At 36.2% G+C, this 22,075-nt stretch overlaps 1 protein-coding gene across 1 annotated transcript in view; it reads right to left on the bottom strand.

The window, feature by feature from the left end:
* Positions 1–15,473: 15,473 nt before the first annotated feature.
* The window catches only part of LOC129273184 (amine oxidase [flavin-containing] B-like), a 37,462-nt gene continuing 30,860 nt past the window's right edge, over positions 15,474–22,075 (bottom strand). The window contains exons 16-17 of the mRNA XM_054910221.2: positions 21,934–21,996; positions 15,474–17,563 (exon numbers count right to left, since the gene is read on the bottom strand). Coding sequence (XP_054766196.2) covers positions 17,405–17,563; positions 21,934–21,996 — 222 coding nt within the window. The 3' untranslated portion in view covers positions 15,474–17,404. The remainder of the gene's footprint in view (positions 17,564–21,933; positions 21,997–22,075) is intronic.

Here is a 22,075-nt window from a genome sequence, read left to right as displayed (position 1 = left end):
TATTCTTGTTAAAAAATTCAAGACAGTAGACATCATGTATTGCGCTAGGTTTATTCCACAGTGGTAAAAAAATGCACTGCAGTCACATAATCGCTAATCAAATTTTGATTGAAAATACTTATTTATAATCAAACATGATATAATGAAGTGCTAATTTAGCACTTAATGTCCTTGTATAGTGACTGCACTTTGAGTGCTGATTTAATCATTCAAATTTGAACTAGAAAATCAGCACTCAAAGTGCAGTCACTATACAAAGACATTAAATTAGCACTTCATTTTTAAAAATGTTAACTATGTATTTTTTACGAATTCGATAATAAAAACGTTATGTATTGTTGGAAAATATGAAGTTGTCAATTTCATTAAAATTGAATACTACAATTTTTAGAAGAGAATGTGCCCATAATGAAATCGGTTTGCTAGCATTTGATATTTCTCAAGACTGAAATATAAGTTAACACTTGGGTGTAAAACTAAAATGAACAACAAATGAGGACGACATTGGGTTAAAAGTCAGAGAGGAAAAACATCAAAGAATGCACTCAATAATGTATATTTAATTCATAGTATTATGAACGCAAAAGAAACCTCTGTCGCATGTACATCCTGAAATATCGCATGTTTATGTCATCAAGACAGCGTGCTATTTACTACAAAACAACAATAAGGAAATTCTAGAGCCCGAGAAATATATATGAATATATAGTGTACAAAATAAAAAAAAGAAAATCAATTTCTATTCCCGAGGGGATGGGGTGGACCTAGTGTATGAATTGATACAAAAAAATAATTTTATCTGTTTTATTTTTGAGGAAATGAACAGTGATTTTAGAATCAGCGGAAACAAATAGTGAGCTTTGATGATTATATCTTCTTGCGCGATTTTTTTCAAACGAAAAAACCATGTAGTATTTTACTTGGTGTCGAAAATAGATAAAGAACAATTGTTCATGAATGACTGGAACATTTAGAAACATACCATGCCCTGATGTGCTGTGCTTGGATGGGGTCTACGTACCCCCAATTTTTTTCCCACATATATTTTCTCACATCAAACTTCATGCTACTTCCATTAGACTGTTACTTTCCATGTAAATCCAATATTCCATTTCGATAATGTAAAATGTCGAACACATAATGTCGATTTTTATTGCATTTCATTTATAGAATGATGATTTGGCTCTTATGTTACCGTTAAGAAATCAGGAACCCAATTTATCCAAAACTCTGCCCCTCAAATTGTTGGCATTGATCATTACGTGGGGGCATCTAGGTCTAGTGGTTAAATGCCACCGTACACCTTACGACTGTTCGCGATCCGATTTCGGAACAAATCGCATTTTGCTCATTTTCTGAAAATGTGAATGGAACATATCATTTTATTTGAGGTTAAAATTAATTGAAAGAATACTAATATAACCATTTTGAAAGACTGCAAGCCTTTATTTTGGAGTAAAGGCCAAATTAGTTTCAAATCGTAGCCAATCGTACGACTGCTATGACGTCATTACGACTAGATATTAAATTCGCTTTTATTATAATAAGGATGAGAGCATGGTCACAGATTTGAACATAGGAATTCTTCCGATGATTTAGAACATTACACAGTAAGATATTCCAAGTCTCGATATTCGCATCAAATTCTACTACATTTTATTTTGAAATCGGGTCGCAGACCAATCGTAAGGTCCTTTCAATATTATGGTCCGTTCCTCTGGAATAAGCTTCCCTCTAATCTTAGAAATTCGATATCCCTTCAAGCATTCAAAACTAAATGTAAATTCTTTCAGCTGAAGCCTTAGTTTTAGACCCCACTTGGATTTTTTTTTATTTATATGTATACGCTTCCTAATGTTATTTGTTTTTTAATTTTTATGTATACGTTTCCTAATGTTATGTTTATTGCATGATTTAATCTTATTCATATGTCCATTTTAACATATGTATATGTTCTTTTTATCGTTGCAGGGCCTCTTTGTAAATCAGTTCTATAACTGAAAGGGCTACCCTGCGTAAATAAAATTGAAATAAATAAATAAATAAATCTGAGGGATATGGGTTCGATTCCAGGCCCTGGCGTGTTTTCCTTCAGCAAGAAATTTACCCACATTGTGCTGCACTCAACCCAGGTGAGGTGAATGGGTAATTCCTTAGAAGGCTGTGAGCACCAAAATCGGTAGACTAGCTTAAGCGCCTTGATCACCTTAACAAGGTGGATACGTGCAATGTACAAATCATATATTATATTATTACCTATGCAAGGCATTTTAGCAGATAAATAAAAGTCATATTTCGCTCGCTACTTTCAATACGAGACCAACTAGGTAAAACAGAGGGCAATATTGGCCATATTTCTGCTAATGCGCTTGCGCAGTAGGAGCCGATTTTGATCGCTAATTTCAGTATTTGAAAAATCCGGCTAGGAGAAGTTTATGAACCAACGCATTGTAGATTTCTACGCGTTAAGTGTATGTGCGCGCCATGCATGATGCGCGACTGTAAGGTAACAATTTACATCACGATTGCTTATTAAGGGTTACTTCGCTAAGTTCGTGAATAACCTGAAATAGTGATGAGCAAAAAGGCCTATAAATTCTTCCAAAAAATAGCTTGAATTACACATTGTACAGCCTTAGGTAATAATAATAATATTGACTGGCTCTTCTTTCGGGAAACATCAAATATGTTGCCCTTAAAAGAACCATATTGCCCTCGTCTAAAGACTCGGGCCAATATGATCCTGTTGCGGGTGACATATTTGATGTTCCCCTCAAGGCTAGTCAATATTATGTAATTATTTATATAATATTGACTGGTCTTGAGGGGAACATAAAATATATTGCCAGCAAAAGAATCATATTGGCCCGAGTCTTTAGACGAGGGCAATTTCATATGGGTCTTTTAAGGGCAATATATTTGATGTTCCCCGAAAGAAGGGCAGTCAATATTTTTATTATCATCCAAATCAGATATCTAGAGCAAAAATCATGATAACAGTGATATCTTTTAAGAATAGAGTTCTGTTGTGTCATGATAATATCAGTGTCTAGGCTCTGCACTTTACCCTTATGACGTACTTGCAAGCGCCCAGATCCAGCGTTGTCTTTATTATGACGTAGATCGTTGGTGCGCGGAACATAATTATGAAGCGTATCACGGGTGATAATACATTTTATCATATTTATTATATGACATGATATGATATTACATCATATCATATTATATTTTATATCCTACATAGATTGAATCCTGTATAGTGATTGGTTCAAGTAGCATCATGTGACCAAATATATTTCAACTATGATGTTGCGTGACGTCAGACCTCGATATATTTTTGGATATACCAATATTCTGACGTCATTATTTCACAAAACTGGATATCTCGGCGCACCGGCTTGCGCGCTCTCTCTCCCGGGCGCGCAAGTCCAACGCGATGCGTCAGCGCAGACACTAATCTGCGTTCCGCTGAGCGCGGTGGCTCGGAGAAAAGTAGGTAATTCAACGCAAGTAACCGGAATTTGCAAGCTCAGCGCATAGATTTTGGTTATAAATTATTAAAAGTAGGATATAAAACAAATATATCAGGCGTTTCATTCGAAAGCATAGTGGGAATTATTAATCCTCGGTTGGACTGGCAAAACTACTATATTTCCCTCGGGGCTTCGCCCCTCGGGAAAAATAGTAATTGCCAGACCAGCCTCGGATAAATAATTCCACTATACTTTCTCAAAGCCTGATATATTTGTTTAATATTATATCGTATTATATTATATCATATTATATCATGTTATATTTTGACGCAAGTGATGTCATGAATGACATTAATGTTTAACAGTTTGAAGTTTATTGTTATGTTGAGGGAAAATGAATTTTATTCTCCCCCTATAATTGCTGCCCTTTTATTTCTTACCCCTCACTCTCGCCCATCATTTCTTTCATTCCATTATATTGTACAGTCCAGTTTCACCCACATGATTCGTATATACCGACATTCCCTACTCATTCCCAGCATGTCTTACTTTTACTCCTTTAATCTGAGTCTGTATTTTTTTATAAAGCAGTCGCATTTCAAAAACGTTACCATGGTTTCCAAAGATTTCCATCCATTTTTCATCTTTACATCTGATGTAAACGACCGCTCGGTTGTTGACACCTTCCACGTGCCCTGGCGTTAATGACATGGGGTGAAAGGGCTCGTGCGAGTTGGAATGATTATTCATTTTTAGTCAAGAGAGAGACCGAAAGGTGGGAGAAGGGGAGAGAAAGAGAGAGACACAGAGAGAGAGAGATAGATAGAGCGAAAGATTGGGAGGGGGAGAAGAGGAACATTTTTAAGGAAGTTAAAACGAAAAGAGGCTACAAGGAATCAGCCCACGTAACACGACCCCGCGAACAACTGACGAAACTTCCGAACATTATTTTAAGCGAACCTATTGCACACATTTGTCACATAAAATATGAATGATTTTTTCACATTCGCGTCCATGCAAAATCTTCGCAAATCGTTTGCGTGCTCCGTGAAAACGACGCATGAAGCGCATTTTTGTCGCGTGTAATGCTAATGTCGGATTGTGCCATTTTTATTTTTTAAAATATTTTTAAACATTTTTCATTTCACTGCCGAGACCCACCACGAACAATCGACGAATCTACGCGAAGTTCGCGCGAATATTTAGTTGTGATTCTTGGAGCATTCATTTCATTCGCATTTCGTTCGCGTATTCTTCATGAATGCATATTGGTTGAAGTTTATATATAGTGCACATTCTAATATCTTCTAGCGAACTTCGCGCGAATTGCACAAGAATGATTTGAGGACTTGATTGTCGCGAAAGTTTCGGGAAAAAGCTTCTCCGAATTCGGACTTTGTCATTTTTTCGACATTCGCGTCCTTCGAAAAACGCTTGTGATCCCTTATAGACTAGTACCCCAGGAGATTTTGTACCTGCCTACACACTAAGAAATTCGGGTTCAATTTTACACCCCTAGGGGTGCACAGGCTTGTCTTTATACGAGTACCCCTAGCGGTGCACACGTACACCCCGAATATGGGTGTACAGTGTGCACCCCTATTTTGGGTGTCCATCTGCACCTTAGAGGGTGTACACGTCTACCCCTCAGAGTGCATTATGTACCTCCACCCAAAATAACGATTGTCGAGAGTTCCGGTCCATTCACTTTCTGTATCAATTTTTTTAGTTACCTTGGATGGGACTCGAACTCACCTCGTTCTATCTGTAGTCAAGATTCTTCCCGCTATGCCAGCGAGAAGCGCTGAGAGCGAATGAGGTCTCTAGAAATATGATCCGATTATTTTTTTGACCTGTGCTTATAGTTGTGGTTCAACTATAGCTCTATGTACTGTTTCTCCAAATGTATACGTAATCAAATGTGTTTTTGAAACAATCATCATCATCACATAAATATTAAATATTAAAAAATGATTTCACTTAGGTAAAGTGAAATGCGTTAGTGCATTGTTATATCTGGTAATCTTCGATCACAAATCAACTTAATCTATACCATATACGTCTATCAGCAAGACGGGTGGTGTGCACGCAAATCGTACAGGGGTGTACAACAGACACGAGCTCTCACATAAGAGCTAACTTGCTCCTCGATGGTTTTGCGAGGTGTACGCACGTATCGTACACCCCATTTGCACCGGGATTTCTTAGTGTGTATAACGCGGCGGCACACTTTCACCTATTTTGGTTTAAACAAAAATGCGATTTGTAGAATTCGAATTGTAGAAGACGACGAAAGATGATATTAAATACAATATCGATTAGGCCTTGGAGAGGAAATTGCAGTTTACATTATGTGACATTGATGAATTCGTCTCCCATCCCCTGTTATCGATTGTAACACGCGATAACTGACAGGATACTGTGATCGGAAGTGACTGTAATCTTTCAATTCCCGGCTAGCTACCCCTGGTTGTTGGATGAGCATTGATGGTCCTCTAAATCTCCTGTTTTACTACGGTTATGGATCTATGATTTTCCAGACTATCATGTATTCGTTATACTTCCATGTGCTATTGATTTCTCAGAATCGACTTGTGGGGGTTTTCCCATCTGGCTGTGATTTGCAAGAGAGATTAGTACAATCACCGCCATGATTCGACCTCGTCCTAATGACGTGAATAAGAACTCGTAAATACAAACAATGTTACTTTCATTGTTTAAACCAACACATTTGTGGGTAGTATATTTATTGTAACAAAATATGTTTATCGACTTTTTATGATTTTTGTAAGACTGCACAATGCAACAGTTTTTTTTCACAGTGCAAAGGGATTGGACTCTTTCCAACATACTGGGCAACATACTGTCCACATAACTATTGTTTTAAATCTGCCCAAATTGGGTAATAAAAACTAATAATTCGGTAATAAATTTGCTCAATTGGATAATAATTGCCCAGAATATATATATATATTTTTACCAACATACATTACCCAACACAGTGGACAGTATATTGCCCAACATTTCAAGTGTGTACTATTCGGAGACCAATCGAATATAAACCGCCCCCTAATGATGTCCTTTCAAAAAAAGAAATCTATGTGCTTTGTTTTAGTTTAAGCAAATATAATAAAAATATGTATACAATATCTTGTTACAATTCCAGTAGATCAAGGATTAAGTCTATCTTGAATTGAATTGCAAGTCAGGCTATAGTGTGTCGAACGATTTTACTCAAAACTTGTCCACTTTTCTTACAAGCATGACAAGTAGGCCTATCTTTATTCGAAAACTGTGTTGATTTAAACAAGACCTGTACTCTGGTTATGTTCGTCGGTTAAACAAGTAAAAAAAAAAAACAGATTAGTATAATTATCTTTGTAATTATGATTCTATTTACAAAGGATAACCAGCAGCAAACTCAACTATTAGCTGGCCTTCCAGCAGGCCTTGCACTTTCCAGTTCTAAGACCCTGGCCAGGTGACGTACAGAGCTTCGCAGAAGATCCTATTTTCATCAGTGAATCATACTCAACCGGGGATCGAACCCACGACCTCCCGTTAATTAGCGTTCATGGGACGAGCGCGCTGCCACGAAGTCGCCAATCTCGGTATTAGCGAGTTTTTGCAATTGCAACGGGGACAGATTGTACAACATACTAACTCTATTAAAAATGTCCGTCAAACCACAATGAACAGCTTAGAGGTCTCTGTCGAAAATTGGTGAACTGAGACAGCAGCTCGTCCTAAGATTCGGAGCTGACGAAAAATTGCAAATATGTGACTGTCGTTTGTCCAGAGTCTAGGACGACACTGTTGTGTTTATTCATCGATTTTCGACAAAGACTGCTTTGTCCTCAAGGGCTTTTGACAATAGATTCGCAGCATTCCAGATATCGTCTGCGTAGTGGTTGCGAAATCTCCCTATTGTAATATGGGGGCATAACCGGTAACATTCTCTCATAAAATAGTCCTTTCATGGAAGCACAAAACACATTTCTATATCAGGATAATTATTCTATATCTGGACAAGACACAAACAAAATATGACAAGTTCACATCTGTTTTGTATTGATTGAACTTTATGAGGCGTGAATGCATGTAAAATGTGAACAATGACCCACTCTGCATGTCACATTTTAGCCAGCGTAATACTATGTCGACGCACTGTACCCGCGGCCTGTCGTTTTCTATTACTATTTTTGTTTCATTTATTGATGCATGCCATTTTTATTTCAAGAATTACATTTTCTAAACAACCCAAAATATCATTAACCCCAATTCTTTAAATGAAGAAATAATTTTGTGTTGTTGGTAAAATACAATTCTTGATATATTAATGAACGGCTGACATAACCTACGAACGTCGGCATATAAACTGGCTAAAAACTTCCAGGTATGGCTGCCCCTCAAAGAACAATAGCTTGTATATTTTATTACATTAAAAAGCTCGCGCAGTAAGTTCTCTCACAGGACTTGATAGGAATGTTTCAATTGAGTAAACTATTTCGGTATATGACGATGAACGTCAGTCTTTTTGTTGATTTTATGTCCCAGTTTTCATACCATCCCTAACAAGAATAGTCGTATAACCATGTTTCATTCAGTTGAACAAAGAAACGATTCAATAAGCGTACTGGTAGTGCCATAACGTAAAAAAACCCACAATGTTTGTCATGTTGAAATTGGGTAACCTTTTTTCATTTTAAAACTTGTAACAGATTACTGAGATGTATGTCACATGTTATTTCAAATCATCATCCTTAGACTGCATGTGCGCTGTTTTTTATATTTTGAAATCGATCATAAACTTGCTGCATTAAGACATAAGTCACTCTAAAGGCGGCTAGGTGTGTGTGTGGGTGTGTGCGGGCGTGTGTGGGTGTGTCGGGGGGGGGGGGGGGTCGGTGATCTAGTTCGATTATAGTATTAAAAAAAAAAAAAAACATCGGGCATGTATTCCGAACTTTGGTTTATACTTGAATTGAGGTCTGCAGCTACGCTGCACGGGTGTTGATTTAACACCGGCATGCCAGAGAAGCGTTGAAACAACACCAGTTAAGAATCAAACCGATATTAAAGCCAAATTGGTGTTAGCCTAACTCCAAACCAGTGATGTTTCAATACCTCTCTGATGTGGACCGATATAGATACCAGGCTGGTGTTAAATTAACACCGGCGTTTTTGCAGCGTATATTTCAACTACGGATAGCCAAATGTGTGGCACAAATATCTAATATTTTAGAATTCAATTTATGCAAGTACTTTTGGCGCTCAAATTAAATCTAACACTCTAGGAATGACAATAAAAAATAGCTTACGTCACCATCAAACACGAAAAGCATCCTAATACATTGCAAACCAAGTTGTTACATACTGCTATAAACTATTATTTAAGCTAAACCAGAGATTATAATATGGGCAAAAGAATACACACGATTACATAAGATACTGGAATATTGGAATAACAACTGATTAGGTGCATGAAATATTCATTGCTGCAACTACAAGGGAGACACGTCATTCACAGATGTATGAAAAAATGAAACAGTTATGATTTCATGTAATAGCATAAGAAAAAGGAAAGTGATGATGTGACATCATCAGTTCATCTTATGAATATTCATGACGGCGTGCCTATAACTGTTTTCACAATATATTGCTAAACTTCAAAATTCAATAACTTGGCGATTTGTTATCAGATCTTGATGAAATTTTGAGCATTTTGCTCTGTAAATTTTACTCTATTTATTTAGATATAAATATTTTCAGCCCGGAGCATCCCTTTAAGGAAATTCAATGAATATCATTTGGAAAAAAATACCATGCAGTTATCTTCCAAAACACGAAAATTTAAATATGTAAAAAAATATATATATATTTTAATCCAACCAGTGCACCGGTAAAGTTTCTTTCATGTTTTCCCCTCCCAAAGTGGGTTAAAAGGGATATTCCACTTACACATGTTTACAAAAAAATCTAATATGGACTGAACTGTTTGGTTAAATCAATCTTGAAAGACTGGCAGATATTTCTTCATATTATTCTAAACGTCATGCTTTGTTATAGTCATGAGTTTTAGTTGAAAGCGAATGTGTTGATATGTTACCAGTAAGTATTACTGTAAGATGGCCGCGTGCACTGTACACATAAATTAATGTATCCGACAAATTTCAAAGCCTTTTCATTTTTTAAACATATTTTGGCGACCCGTTGGAGGTGTCGTGGTGTAGTGGTTAGGTCACTTGACTCTCAAACCAAGGGTCGAGGGTTCGAATCCCACCAAGCGCTATAATTTGGCAAGGCACTTTTCCACGTTTGTAACTCTCCATCAAGGTGTTATTTGTGTACCCGGTAGGACGTGAACGTCAATGTGATTAAGATTGGCATGTGTGCGCCGGTAAAAACGGTTGCCTGGTTATGGTGCTCCCCAGGAAGTGGAGATGGTGCTCTTTATGTGTGGAACAGTAATGGATCCTATGACCAACAATTACATTTAAAAACTCTTAGCAATGCAAAAAATGGGCCGCTTTTCAAATGTAACTATTATTCATCTTATTACATTATTATTATTATTATTATCATTATTATTATTGTTGTTATTACTATTATTATTATTATTATTATCATTATTATTAGTACTATAATTATTATAATTGTTATTATTATTATTCGAGGAGCAATACAGCTTGAAACTTCTTAGTTCCCGCATTTAGGTGGACATCCCATCGTCTGGAACATGTGCGAGTATGCGAGAAATGGATTATGATTATTAATCACCAAATCTCAATTTAAAAAGACATTCAGTATTTCATGTCATTTATAACAGAAATATTAACATCTGTCATCTCGCTTCATTCTCTCAATAAATTTGGGCATGAATTTTGTCATATGAAGGTCATTCATATCGAGTAGGTGGCTACGTGAGTTTATTAGCACCCAAAACCCATTTCTTATCTCTGCAACAATTCTTGCTCTGAAACTTGATATTGAAATCTAGATGCGACATAAGCTTTGTTTCTTGTTTTTCGAACTGAGGTAAAAAAAAATCCTATCATTTTCTTGGACTGTTAACAATACAAAAAATATCTATAATTGTTAATATAAGTGTTTGGTTTGTTGATTTTGGGCAAAGCCTCAGTCTATCCAGAAGGATGCGAACGTCAACATTTTCAATAATAGTGGTAATTCGAGCAGCTTGAATACTCATTGCTCGAATACTCTTCTCGAAATGGAGATTGCACACAATGTATGTTTGTAGGCAAGAATATCATTTATGATAAATGATTTTGTATGGATTATATTGAAAAAAAAATATTATATTCTGAAAATGATATCTTTTGAAAATGGAAGAAAATGAATGTTTATTTGAATTGAAAAGAATATTCCTTATTTAGTGTGCACACATCATCGATAGCATCAAAAATGCTCCATATAATTATGTGACATATCAAGTCTAAAGTGAGAAAAAATAATAGTGGTCATTAATATAAAGTCAAAGTTCAAAAGTTTACAGCTTTGAGATAAATTTAGAAAAAGTGTATAACCCCACTGCATATATATATATATATAATAGATGAATCGCAACAGATTTACTACGAATACAATTTGGATTTCATTAGTTTCAACTGGAGCTTCATTTGCGTATACTGTTTTATCAATGGTGAGCGTTACTACTTCCATGATCCTTTGCGATATTTCGGAACTCGTCACTACTTGATGCTGAGTTCTAGACCCTCGCCCGAAGATATTTTCACTCGTAAGTGGTGAAGTTGCCATTCTGTTGACATTATGTTCCCCGTCGTTTTTTCCCCTAGTTTTATTTTTTATCCTGGGGTTGTCAGCTAGAGCACTAGTTGACTGCATATGAAAACGTTACCGTTGAGTTCCAGAAATAACAGGATCGTATCAATGTTTCCCTTTTTAAAATAACAAACCGATGAGGAATCCCCAGTCGTTTTGGGAAGAGACGGGGGGGGGGGGGGGGGGCAGGGGTGCTCAACTCTGAGTTGTCTCTTGAAATATGTAGGACAGTACAGACAGGGGATTATGACATTTTTATTTGCTTATCAGCTGATTTTGGTGAAAAATGTCTCGTATTTGTCAATATTTTTGACGAAGAAAAAAAACACCTTTAAATAAAACTTGTTTGAGTTTGGTATGACCCCAAAATACACACACCCATACACACAAATTGACAAAGTTCAGGTTAAGTTATGTACGTCACGGTTAACCATACGTCCTTCCGTCCGTCCCATTATAAGTTTCACTGCGTAAACTAAGTAAGTTTGTGGCACCGGCTCTGTCATTTGCGTGTCACTCATGTTGTCCTCATAACTGTTTGTGAAAATAAGTAAAAATTTGAAATCTCATAACATTCTTATTTTTACACTCGGTTTGATGCAATTTTCAGGAGAGACATTGGAAAGAGAGATAGAGAAAGAAGGAGAGGGAGAGAGACACAGAGAGAGAGTGTGTGAGAGTGAGAAAAAGAGGGGATGGGAAAGAGAGGACTCAGTCATACATGTCTGCAACATTGAACATTCTTGTAAAAATCTGAATCGAGAGTGATGAAGTAGAATTGTGACTAGGTGAATTCTGTTCACAAACACCTGTGTATTTTCTTTATTTTTGGATGCCATTATACCCCCCATTCCGCGTCCAACGCTATATGCACCCATGGACCTATCCATGATGCACCTGACAGTACTGCAACACCACCCCCGTACTACCGTCTTGAAGCCTGTTCAAATCGCAAAAAAGGGTAACACTTTGTAAGCTAGGTAGCAGGGGACGGCGATTACGAGGCGTGAACAGATCTTTTCGTCACCCCACCCGCCCTGGGGGCAGGAAGTATGCCTGAGCCCTTAGATGGATGCATATCGTCCAAATACCTTCTAAGCTAACTGTACTTGCTACTATCAAGCACGATCCTTACCGACTTCGAAGACAAAAAATATAATTTGAAGAGACAACAAAGGGAACATGTAATGTTTTTAATCGGCTAAGTACTTGTTATTTTACCCCTATTTTACCTTTAAAGATTAATTTCAATGGACATCGCACTTTATATCGTTACGATATATGAAATGGGGAGAGGGGCCTCAAATGAGCCAAAACCAAATGAAATCTGAGAAAAAGTCCCACAGACCTAGATCTTATCTCATAGAATCAATGTTTATGGGAGTCAAATCTTCGTGTGTTTTTATGAAAACACTGTTTCAGATATGTTCTAGCCTGACCCCCCCCCCCAAAAAAAAAAAAAAAACTTGTTCTCAACCAAATTTACAAAATCATTAAATCAACCAACACATATATTTGGCGACTTCTGATGTTTCATTGTGAATATAGAATAAAATGAATAATAGGGAATGTGAAATTGAGAACGCTTTCCTCACTCCCTCCAAATATCATTAGACACATTTGATGTAAATGTTAGGTTATAAAATATCACAGTTTAGGACACGCAATATTTAAAACATTTTTATTATTATTTACAGATATTTGCAAGTAATGGATATTATTTCTGTTGTCGTCCACAGAATGGTAAATTGTCAATGCGTCCACTGCCAACTCGTCCACTCACCACATGATCTACATGTACCTTCATTTAGCTTAATACCATTCCGTCCATTAACATTTAGTCTAGCAAAAATTTGGTCCAATCATCATTTCGTCTAATCGCCAATTCACATATGACCATTTCGTTTCATAACCATTTGGTCTTATATTCGTGTTATTTTCATTAATTTTGCACAATTAACACTTAGTATAATTAGACCAAATGCTATATGGACTAAATGGCAATGGGACCAACTGGTTATTAGACGAAATGGTGAGTGGACAAAATGGCAATTAGACCATGTGGATAGTGGGCGAACTGATGGTAGACTATATGATAGTAGATGAGTTGGCAATTGGACCAATTTGCGTTGGACCAAATGAAAATAAACCCACAGTATAATGTGTGTAATGACCATCAATATCTCAACCTATTCACCGGCGATGAAGATGATGAGATCACAACACCACTACTACTACCATCATCGCCATCATCGACACCGTCATCTTCATCATCACCATCCCCACCATCAACATCCTAATAACAATAAAACATCAACATCATCACCGCCATCATCGTCATCATTATCATCGTAGTCGTCATCATAATCGTCGTCGTCGTCATCATCATCATCGTTGACGTCGTCATCGTCGTTTTCATCGTCATCATCATCTCCAAAAACAATCACGATGACTACCACCAAGACCAACAGCACCACCATCATTTTATCATAATTATGACAGAGGCCACTCTCCTGGGAGGAAAAGTGCCCCCACATTTAACCAAACCCAAAGGCCCGTATTTAAGTTAAACTCAGGTTTAAAGTTGTGGTTTAAGTATGGGAGGCCAAAAGTGTCAAATTTGTTATTAAGTTGTATGTTTCTTATGTTTACTGTGCTCTTTCCTGGTTCATCGATGGTGAAGCCAATAATCTTTTTATACTTTATAGACAATTATGAATGATTTGAGAGCCAAATGAGCCGAAATATGATATCTCTACTGTTAGTGATTTATGTAACAATTGGCTCGCCATACTTAAACCACAACTTTAAACCTGAGTTTAAGGACGTTCCACAGTTATGTTTGTGCGCATTATGATCTGCGCATATTTAACACTGCGCGCTGACGTCACAATGGATGAACAGGTGTTTAATTAGCTGTGGGTATGAGCTGATTTTTCTCATCATCTGCACCCTAACTGCAGATCCGATGCGTTATTTTATGAAGCTAAAAAACTGGAATTATTCCATGGATCATTAAAAAAAATATTTCTACTATTTCAAAATACTTTACTCTGCAGTACTGCCAAGAATCACGAATATGACCCCGAGTTTGAATAAATGGTAGAGTGGTTTTGATTTTTCTTCACATGGATACAAAGCATTTGGCGCATTTTTGGTGTTTTAAAAAGCACATTTGCTCTTATAAAAATGCTGATAGTTTGAAAACAAGCACATGAACCCCTATTTTTTAATGTTTGCACCTCTTAGGTATAGCTTCCTCTACAACTTTGCAAATTTTGGTGAAAATGACATGGATTTTGAATAAAGTGCAGCATTTATTGTACTTTTGTAGTCTGTTATTGAAATTTCACATTTTTGAGATTGGGTTTTTGTTATCTTTTACGCCATTTTTAAGAACTGACTGTGCTGTTAGACTTAAAGTTGCAAACAAATAGCACTATAAATAGACTCTTCATTCTAACGATACAATTATTAACTCTCTTGCGAAATTTGATGACTTTTTCATGTATTTTGACTGAGTAATAGAGGTTTAAACTCATTGTAGTATTCTTGCGAGGTCTAAAAATGCCAAATTCTTTTGAATGCGCAATTCTTAAGAACATCAATTTGGGTGAACTTTGAAACTCTATAGCAAAAAATCAAGCACATGGACCTATGTTAATGTTTGCATATTTCGAATATTAAGGTTCTAAAGTATCTATGTGCAAAGTTTGGTGTAAATGACATGGATTTCACTTTAACTGTGGAACGTCCTTAAGTTAAACCCGACTTCAGAATACGGGCCAAAGGGTCTCACTTGACCCAACGAAATGTTCCCCTTTTCATAACTAATAATAGACGACTTTTCATAGTTGCCTCTGTCAATATAATCATCAGGATCATATCCTCATTGTCAGATACCACTCGTGAATTATCATATTCTTTGTGGTATCATGATTTGAATCACCTTCTCTAACAATGTCATTTTCGAAGAGGTGTATCCCAGCAGGAGCGGATCCAGATTGGGGGGGGGGGCGCGAGGGGTCTTGCCCCTAGAACTTTTTAAAAATATTTGTTTAGGTAATTATGACCCTTTTGGCAGAAAACATTTGTACACTACTAGACCACTCCCGGTGAGACCTGTATCCACTCCTCTATCACACTACATCCGAAATGTTAACAAACACAGATCACAACGTATTTCACATTTCAAGATGAATCAGACTAAGGTGACATTTTTTTTCTCTTTGAAAGCAATAATTATAATCGAATGGCAGTCATAATCCAAGGCAACACATTTACAGATTTACAAACCTAAACTGTAATTGTTGGATAGTTGGATAAACCGCAACATGAATGTTTTATAACATTTAACAAATATATATTAATGCAGTTAATGTAAATTCATTTGATGAACATTTGTCAAAATGCTAATAATTACTTTCATATATTGCATATACGATATGACATTACATACAAAATGTCAACATTATAAACGTTTTCAAAACATTACAAATCATAATAATAACGCTTTTTTTTACCGAGATATAGGGACGCTGAGAAATTGTTGTGAAGTACTGAGTACATAATTATTGACTATATCACTGGATCCGCGGGAATCAGGCACGATTCTAGTCAACCTGGACACTATTCCTCTTTACTCAAACTTGATTCCGTTCTATCCTGACACTTCATTATAGTCAAAGTTGACACCAATCTTTTCAAGTCAAAATCGACTCCAATTTACGTCAAAACAAGACTTGTCTACTCGAATCGAATTAACACCGTTCCTGTCAAATTTGACATTTATCTTATTGTAAAAAACGAATTAAATTAAGAATTAACAAAGTTTCACTACAATAAACATTACTTACTTTCCAATAGATCGCCATATAATTTTTTGGGTTAGTTGTACTCCACTGTATTTTTGCCATAATATCATTTGGGTAACGTGTAAGCAGGCTATGATGTCAAATAACTGTGTCAACTCTTACAGTCAATCATAAGGTAACTATTTCTTTTTGCAAATTTCTACATTTCATATTACCTCTTATATTCAGCTTAAACAAGGCTCATATATACAATTCTTTATAACATTATATTCGATATAAGGCATTTTAGTATCTTTCTTCAAATCTTTATGTACACAATATATTCACTCATCATACCCATACGAGTATTTCATTTCATTTCATTCTTAAATAAACGAACACTTCACGCATGTCATTGTTGTTTTGAATTTTTGTAAATATGGAGCCCATAATGGTCACATATTTCGGATGTAATGGTTCTATAGCTAGACACCAGTAAAACACACAGTAAATATCAACCGGGCCTCATGGTATTACTCGGTATATCTGTCTACGTGCCATCGTGGTTGAGAACAGTTGGGCATCTCTAGTTGACGTTTTCATTTCATTTTAACACACTATTATGTAACGCCAACCTGACAATTCGATTTGATATGAGGTATGTATTGATTTATGCTTTTTTTTTGATCGAACAAGCCGAACGTGAGATATTCCTGAGATTTAGAAAAATCATTCCACAATCAATCGTTAATGATGCATTTCTATCAATCAATACACTCTAAAATCATGGTTAATAAACATTTGGTAAAGGGAACATGCATGTTTGCTTGGTGAAACATCTGGCAAAAAACAATGTTTCTTGGATGAAATTTCACGTAATACTTTGTAACAAATGTAAACAAATATGCAAGTTGCCTTGAACATCAAACACAAACATGGATATGAAATGCGCAATAGTAATGATACAATTCATATACAAAGCGAACAATATAAATCTTTGGTATAGGTAAATAACATATTTTAAGAAAGATGAAAATGTTAAACACAATATGAATTCCATTTTGTTGACAGATGAAAACTTCTGTCACATAAAAATCGAAGGATACCATCAGTTTTCAACCTTTTCTACGTATAAAATGTTCATCGTCTTTGGTAAAATCTTACATGTCTTCATAGGGGGAGGGGCGTGAAGCATTGTCATTTCCAATTCAAATAATTACTTTTCATCGCAAGATATTTTCTGAATACTTTCTGTGTCACTGTTAACTCTTTAAACCAAACCTTCTCTAAAAATATGATTGAAAGTGGAATTCCGTCTATGTTTTTTTTTTCAATCTACTTTCCGAGAAAGCTCCTGATCTGATCGTTGTAAAGGACAGCCAGACCGGCAACAAGGAGACCTGTTGCACAGGTCCCAAGAAAACCAAGCAGACCGTTGATAGAGGGCGCCATTCTCTCCAAGAAACTCATCTCGAATTTGGTATAAGGCCAATCCTAGAAGGACACACAAAAAATGAAAATGCATGCATATTAGATAAAAATAGGTGATTTTATTTTATATTGTGGATGCATCGATATAATGAGACTCTCCTCCTGATTTTCTTGACATTTTTTTCCAAGCGTTAATAAAAGTTACATGAAATTCATTATCACTGATCAATTCTCTCCACGACCATTCTGACCTTCTTTAAATTACCTTCAACTCTACGTGACAACTCTTACCTCCGTTGGAAAATAAACTAAGAGATGAAGAAGGACTTAAATACTGGCCTCTCGAAATTCCTTTCCATTTCGTCTCAGGCTAATTACACAAACCATGGGGTCTTCCCCCTAAATCCTCGAAATTATCCTTTAAGAACCCTCAGTGAGTCATCTTTGGTGACACGAGGAGGGTATGAGGATGCAAGTGAAAAAAGTCCCTTACCCTTTACACATTTCAATTGTCTTTAATTACTTACTCCAGTAATGGTTGAACAATAAACTACTGTAATTGTTCCTTTGGAATTTATTGATATCTTTCGTATATTTTGGGAAATCATATTGGAATCATTAGCAAAGATAATGTTGGACTTCCAGAATAACCCGGGTCAAACTAATACTTGGTATTTGCACTGCTATCGGAAAGGTCAGGAGTTGATGAGGTGGGGGGGGGGGGTAACTGGGCCGCCTTACAAAGGTCAACGGAGATTTAATACAATAACAAATCGTATACAAACTTCTTAACTCGATAATCCGTAAATGGGTGTGTCTTGGCGTGACCCGTCACCATTAAATGAAAAAATACCCTCTTCCCTCGAAAGAATCGAAACATCGTCACTCCCTTCTCACACCTTAACTGCCCTCTCCTCTACCCCTAAGCTCTTTCGTGAGGACTAAAAAATATAACCCTTCCTTTGAGGATCACTCAAGCTCGGATTTAAATATTGTTTAGAGAAAGAATTCTTACTGTTTCTCCATTGGAAGTGACAGTGACAATTAGCGAGTTTTCGCATCGCCACGCAGAACATATTCTAGAACACAGTTAATGTATTGAGAATGCCCGTCAAATGACAATGGACAGCCGGGAGGTCTTTGTCGAAATTTGGTGAACCAGAACAGCAGATTCGTCCTAAGTTTCGAAGGTGACGAAAAATTGCAAATAGGTCGTTTTTTCCAGAGTCCAGGACGAAACTGTTGTTTTGATTCACAATTTTTCGACCAAGATTTTATGGTGGCACATTGTCATGAAGGGCATTAAAAACAAGTTTTGAGGTGAGTATTGTCTTCAAAAGCGTTGGTTAATGTTTAATAATGTGAATGAAATTAGAGTATACACTGTAAAGACGCTGTTTAGAATTTTAAGCACGTTGTTTAAGCCCGTCACTCTAGCAACTATTTTTAAAAACTTCTTAAACAACTGTTTAAAACTTTTCTAACAAGTTGTTTTAAAAGTTCAAACAATTACAAAAAAGTTTTAACAACTTCTTATTATTAGAGTAACAGGCTTAAACAATGTGCTATTTGTTTACTGTGTAATCTAATATTGACCTTGGATTTTTCCATCTGTTGATTCTAGATGAATATGTGAATTTTGCATATGAAGATGAGTAGCACCCTCTATCGGCAATGCATTCACATTTTTAATAAAGACAATTTCAATATATGACTTCCAAACTAAACAATTGCATATTAAGAGAGCTACTATAATTTTCAGCCCATTCCATTCTTTAAACAAGTGGAACGCCTCTAGCAGTCTCGCCTGCATTACGCGATTCCATATAGCAGCAGTGTTGACTTTGAAAACAGCTATTGAATTAATTTCACAAAAGAAAACATTCATGATAATAATGTCCATTGACCCAAAATGACATTTGATCATGATTATGTGATCTAAGATGTGTGCAAAACAATAATTTATTCTTGATTAACCTTATGTCTATGTTTCATGAACTAGATCCATAAACTTTCTAAGTTATGATGCCAATTCAACAAATACCCCCAACATGACCACATTTCATTGGCCCTAAATGACCTTTGACCTCGGTCATGTGACCTTAAACTCAGGCAGGATATTTAGTAATACTTCATTATCCTTATTTGTAAGTTTCATGAACTAGGTCTATATACTTTTTAAAATTAGGTTAAGATTTCGATATTGATTCCCAAATATGGTCTAAGTTCAGTGACCCTTAAGGACCTTTGACCTTGGCCATGTGACTTGAAACCACGGAAGGATGTTGTTAAGTAATACTTGATTAATTTTATGTCCAAGTTTCATGAACTAGGTCCATATATTCTTTAAGTTATGATGTCAATTCAAAAACTTAACCTTAGGTTAAGATTTGATGTTGACACCGCCGCCGCCGCCGTCGGAAAAGCGGCGCCTATAGTCTCGCTCTGCTAAAAAAAATGTACACCAATTAGAAGAAATATACAGATCCAGATCAAAATCAATTTTGATGAAAAATAGCTAAGCCCCCGCTAAACATGTCTTTATCTAATATCATCCATAACACTAGTAGTTTAAGGACAAACAATAATCTGGAATGGGGGGGGGGGGGGGGGGGGAGGAGGTGGGGGTTACCAAAACTAAACAGAGGCATCTTTGGAAATGGTGAATTTCAGGTATTTTCAACATCATTCGTGAAATCAATTCGAAATGAATCATGCCGTCCGAACGCGGAGGCATAAAGAAGAAGCATGTGATTTTAGCATCAACAAAAAAAATCACTACCCTACTGGCAGGCCATTAGGGAACAAAATTGCCCAGGAGAGGATAAATAGAACGAAGGGGGAAATAAGGAGGATAACAAGTGGAAGTTGGAAGAAGGATTGAGCGGGCAGGTGCCTGGCTTAAATGTCGTTCCACTCTGTTAATTTAGCTTGAGTACTATAAGATTCTAAAAACTCAAATTGTTTACATCATATCTGTCCTAGCACTAGCGTGGACGACAATGGCGTAATAAGGGCATTTTTTTAGAGGGGGGGGGGGTAAATTCTAAATAAGGTACACAATTTTCTGGAAAAATGTTAAGGCGAAGTTAGACCATCACCTCTAAAGGTATGCACATACCACAACACCAGAGACCTTTTCATTGGGTGGGGCCGGGTTTACTTCAAATTTGAGGGGGCGGTGTCTACCCTAATACGACATAATTATTTCAATGGTTTCCTGATTGCAAAATGATTTAAAAAATAAACATACTTTACATGTGTCTTCAAGCAACATAATGTTATAGTAAGAATACATGTATATGAAATACTAATTACACTCGAACATTGAGTCGTAACACATGATAAAGCTTTCAAAATGATAGCATTATTTGACTTTCTTTTGTTTTAATATGATCGAACAGAAATATGAATTCCCTTGGTATATGGATATTGATATTGCATCAAAGATGTATTTTGTTCCAGTAGACAAGGTTTTTTTTATATTAAGATTTACAAATTTGAACAAATTGAATGTTTTTGTTGTTGTTGTTTTTGTTGGAGGGGGGGGGGGGGGAGGGAAGGGAATTTGGCACGCTAAACAAATACCGTATTATATTATGCTTAGTATATTTAACCCGACAAGGGAATTATTTTTTACAAGCTTTGCTTGTAGTATAGTTTTCATACTTTTAAATTTCTAATCTATATTCTAAAATCCTAAATTTTGCTCAGATTAGAATACACATCATGTACATGTACTTATTATATTAATTGTTATATTATCATGGTTATCTAATATTATCTTACATTAGTTAGGTGCTTTCGACGAATCAATTTGCAAAGACAGAGAGAGAGAGAGAGAGGGGGGGGGGGGATTAGAACTTATTTCAAATCTAATTTCGAAAAAAGCGGACCAGGAATTCGGACCTATGTAAGAAAACTATGGCTTTTCATTGATTCGTCACAAGAGGGCGACATATGGCTTAGAATTATATTTCTAAATGAATGAAACCCGGCATCATTTCAAAGTGCCTAACAAGCCCCAAACACATATAAATGTCACTGTGTCACGAACCCACATCCATAAAAGTGAAATTGATATTGATACACGTGAGGGAGTTGCCATGGTAACGCTTTGATAGCATGATGCACTCGCATGCCCTTGATTTATGAGCCTTTGTGCAGAATGGCACTTATCATAAGTAACAACAGAGGCATTTTCACGTTGTAATAATTATTATTATATAAATAGGTCTATATTAGAAACGAAACATGATACAATATACAAAGATGCAAGGGGAAACCCGAAAGAGACGCGAGACGTCACTTCGCAAATAACAATTTCATTAAATAATCAAAATAAATCTGACAAATAACAGAAAGGGCAAACAACCGTATTAAAATACAGATGACAGATTAAATGCATATTCTATTAATGATGTTCAACTTACTGGATTGTCTGGTTCCACGTGCCAGATTTCGTTCTTCTTTATCTTGCCCTGGGCATAGAGAACCTAGGAAAAATGAAATCGAGCAAATTATCGACTTTCCATTCTGATTAAAAAACATATTGCGATGGAAGAAGTAAGGTGA

Source organism: Lytechinus pictus, chromosome 2, assembly GCF_037042905.1.
Source record: "Lytechinus pictus isolate F3 Inbred chromosome 2, Lp3.0, whole genome shotgun sequence".
Lineage (NCBI taxonomy): Eukaryota > Metazoa > Echinodermata > Echinoidea > Temnopleuroida > Toxopneustidae > Lytechinus > Lytechinus pictus.
The sequence above is the reverse complement of the archived record's forward strand: the minus strand, read 5'-3'. Positions and strand labels throughout refer to the sequence as shown.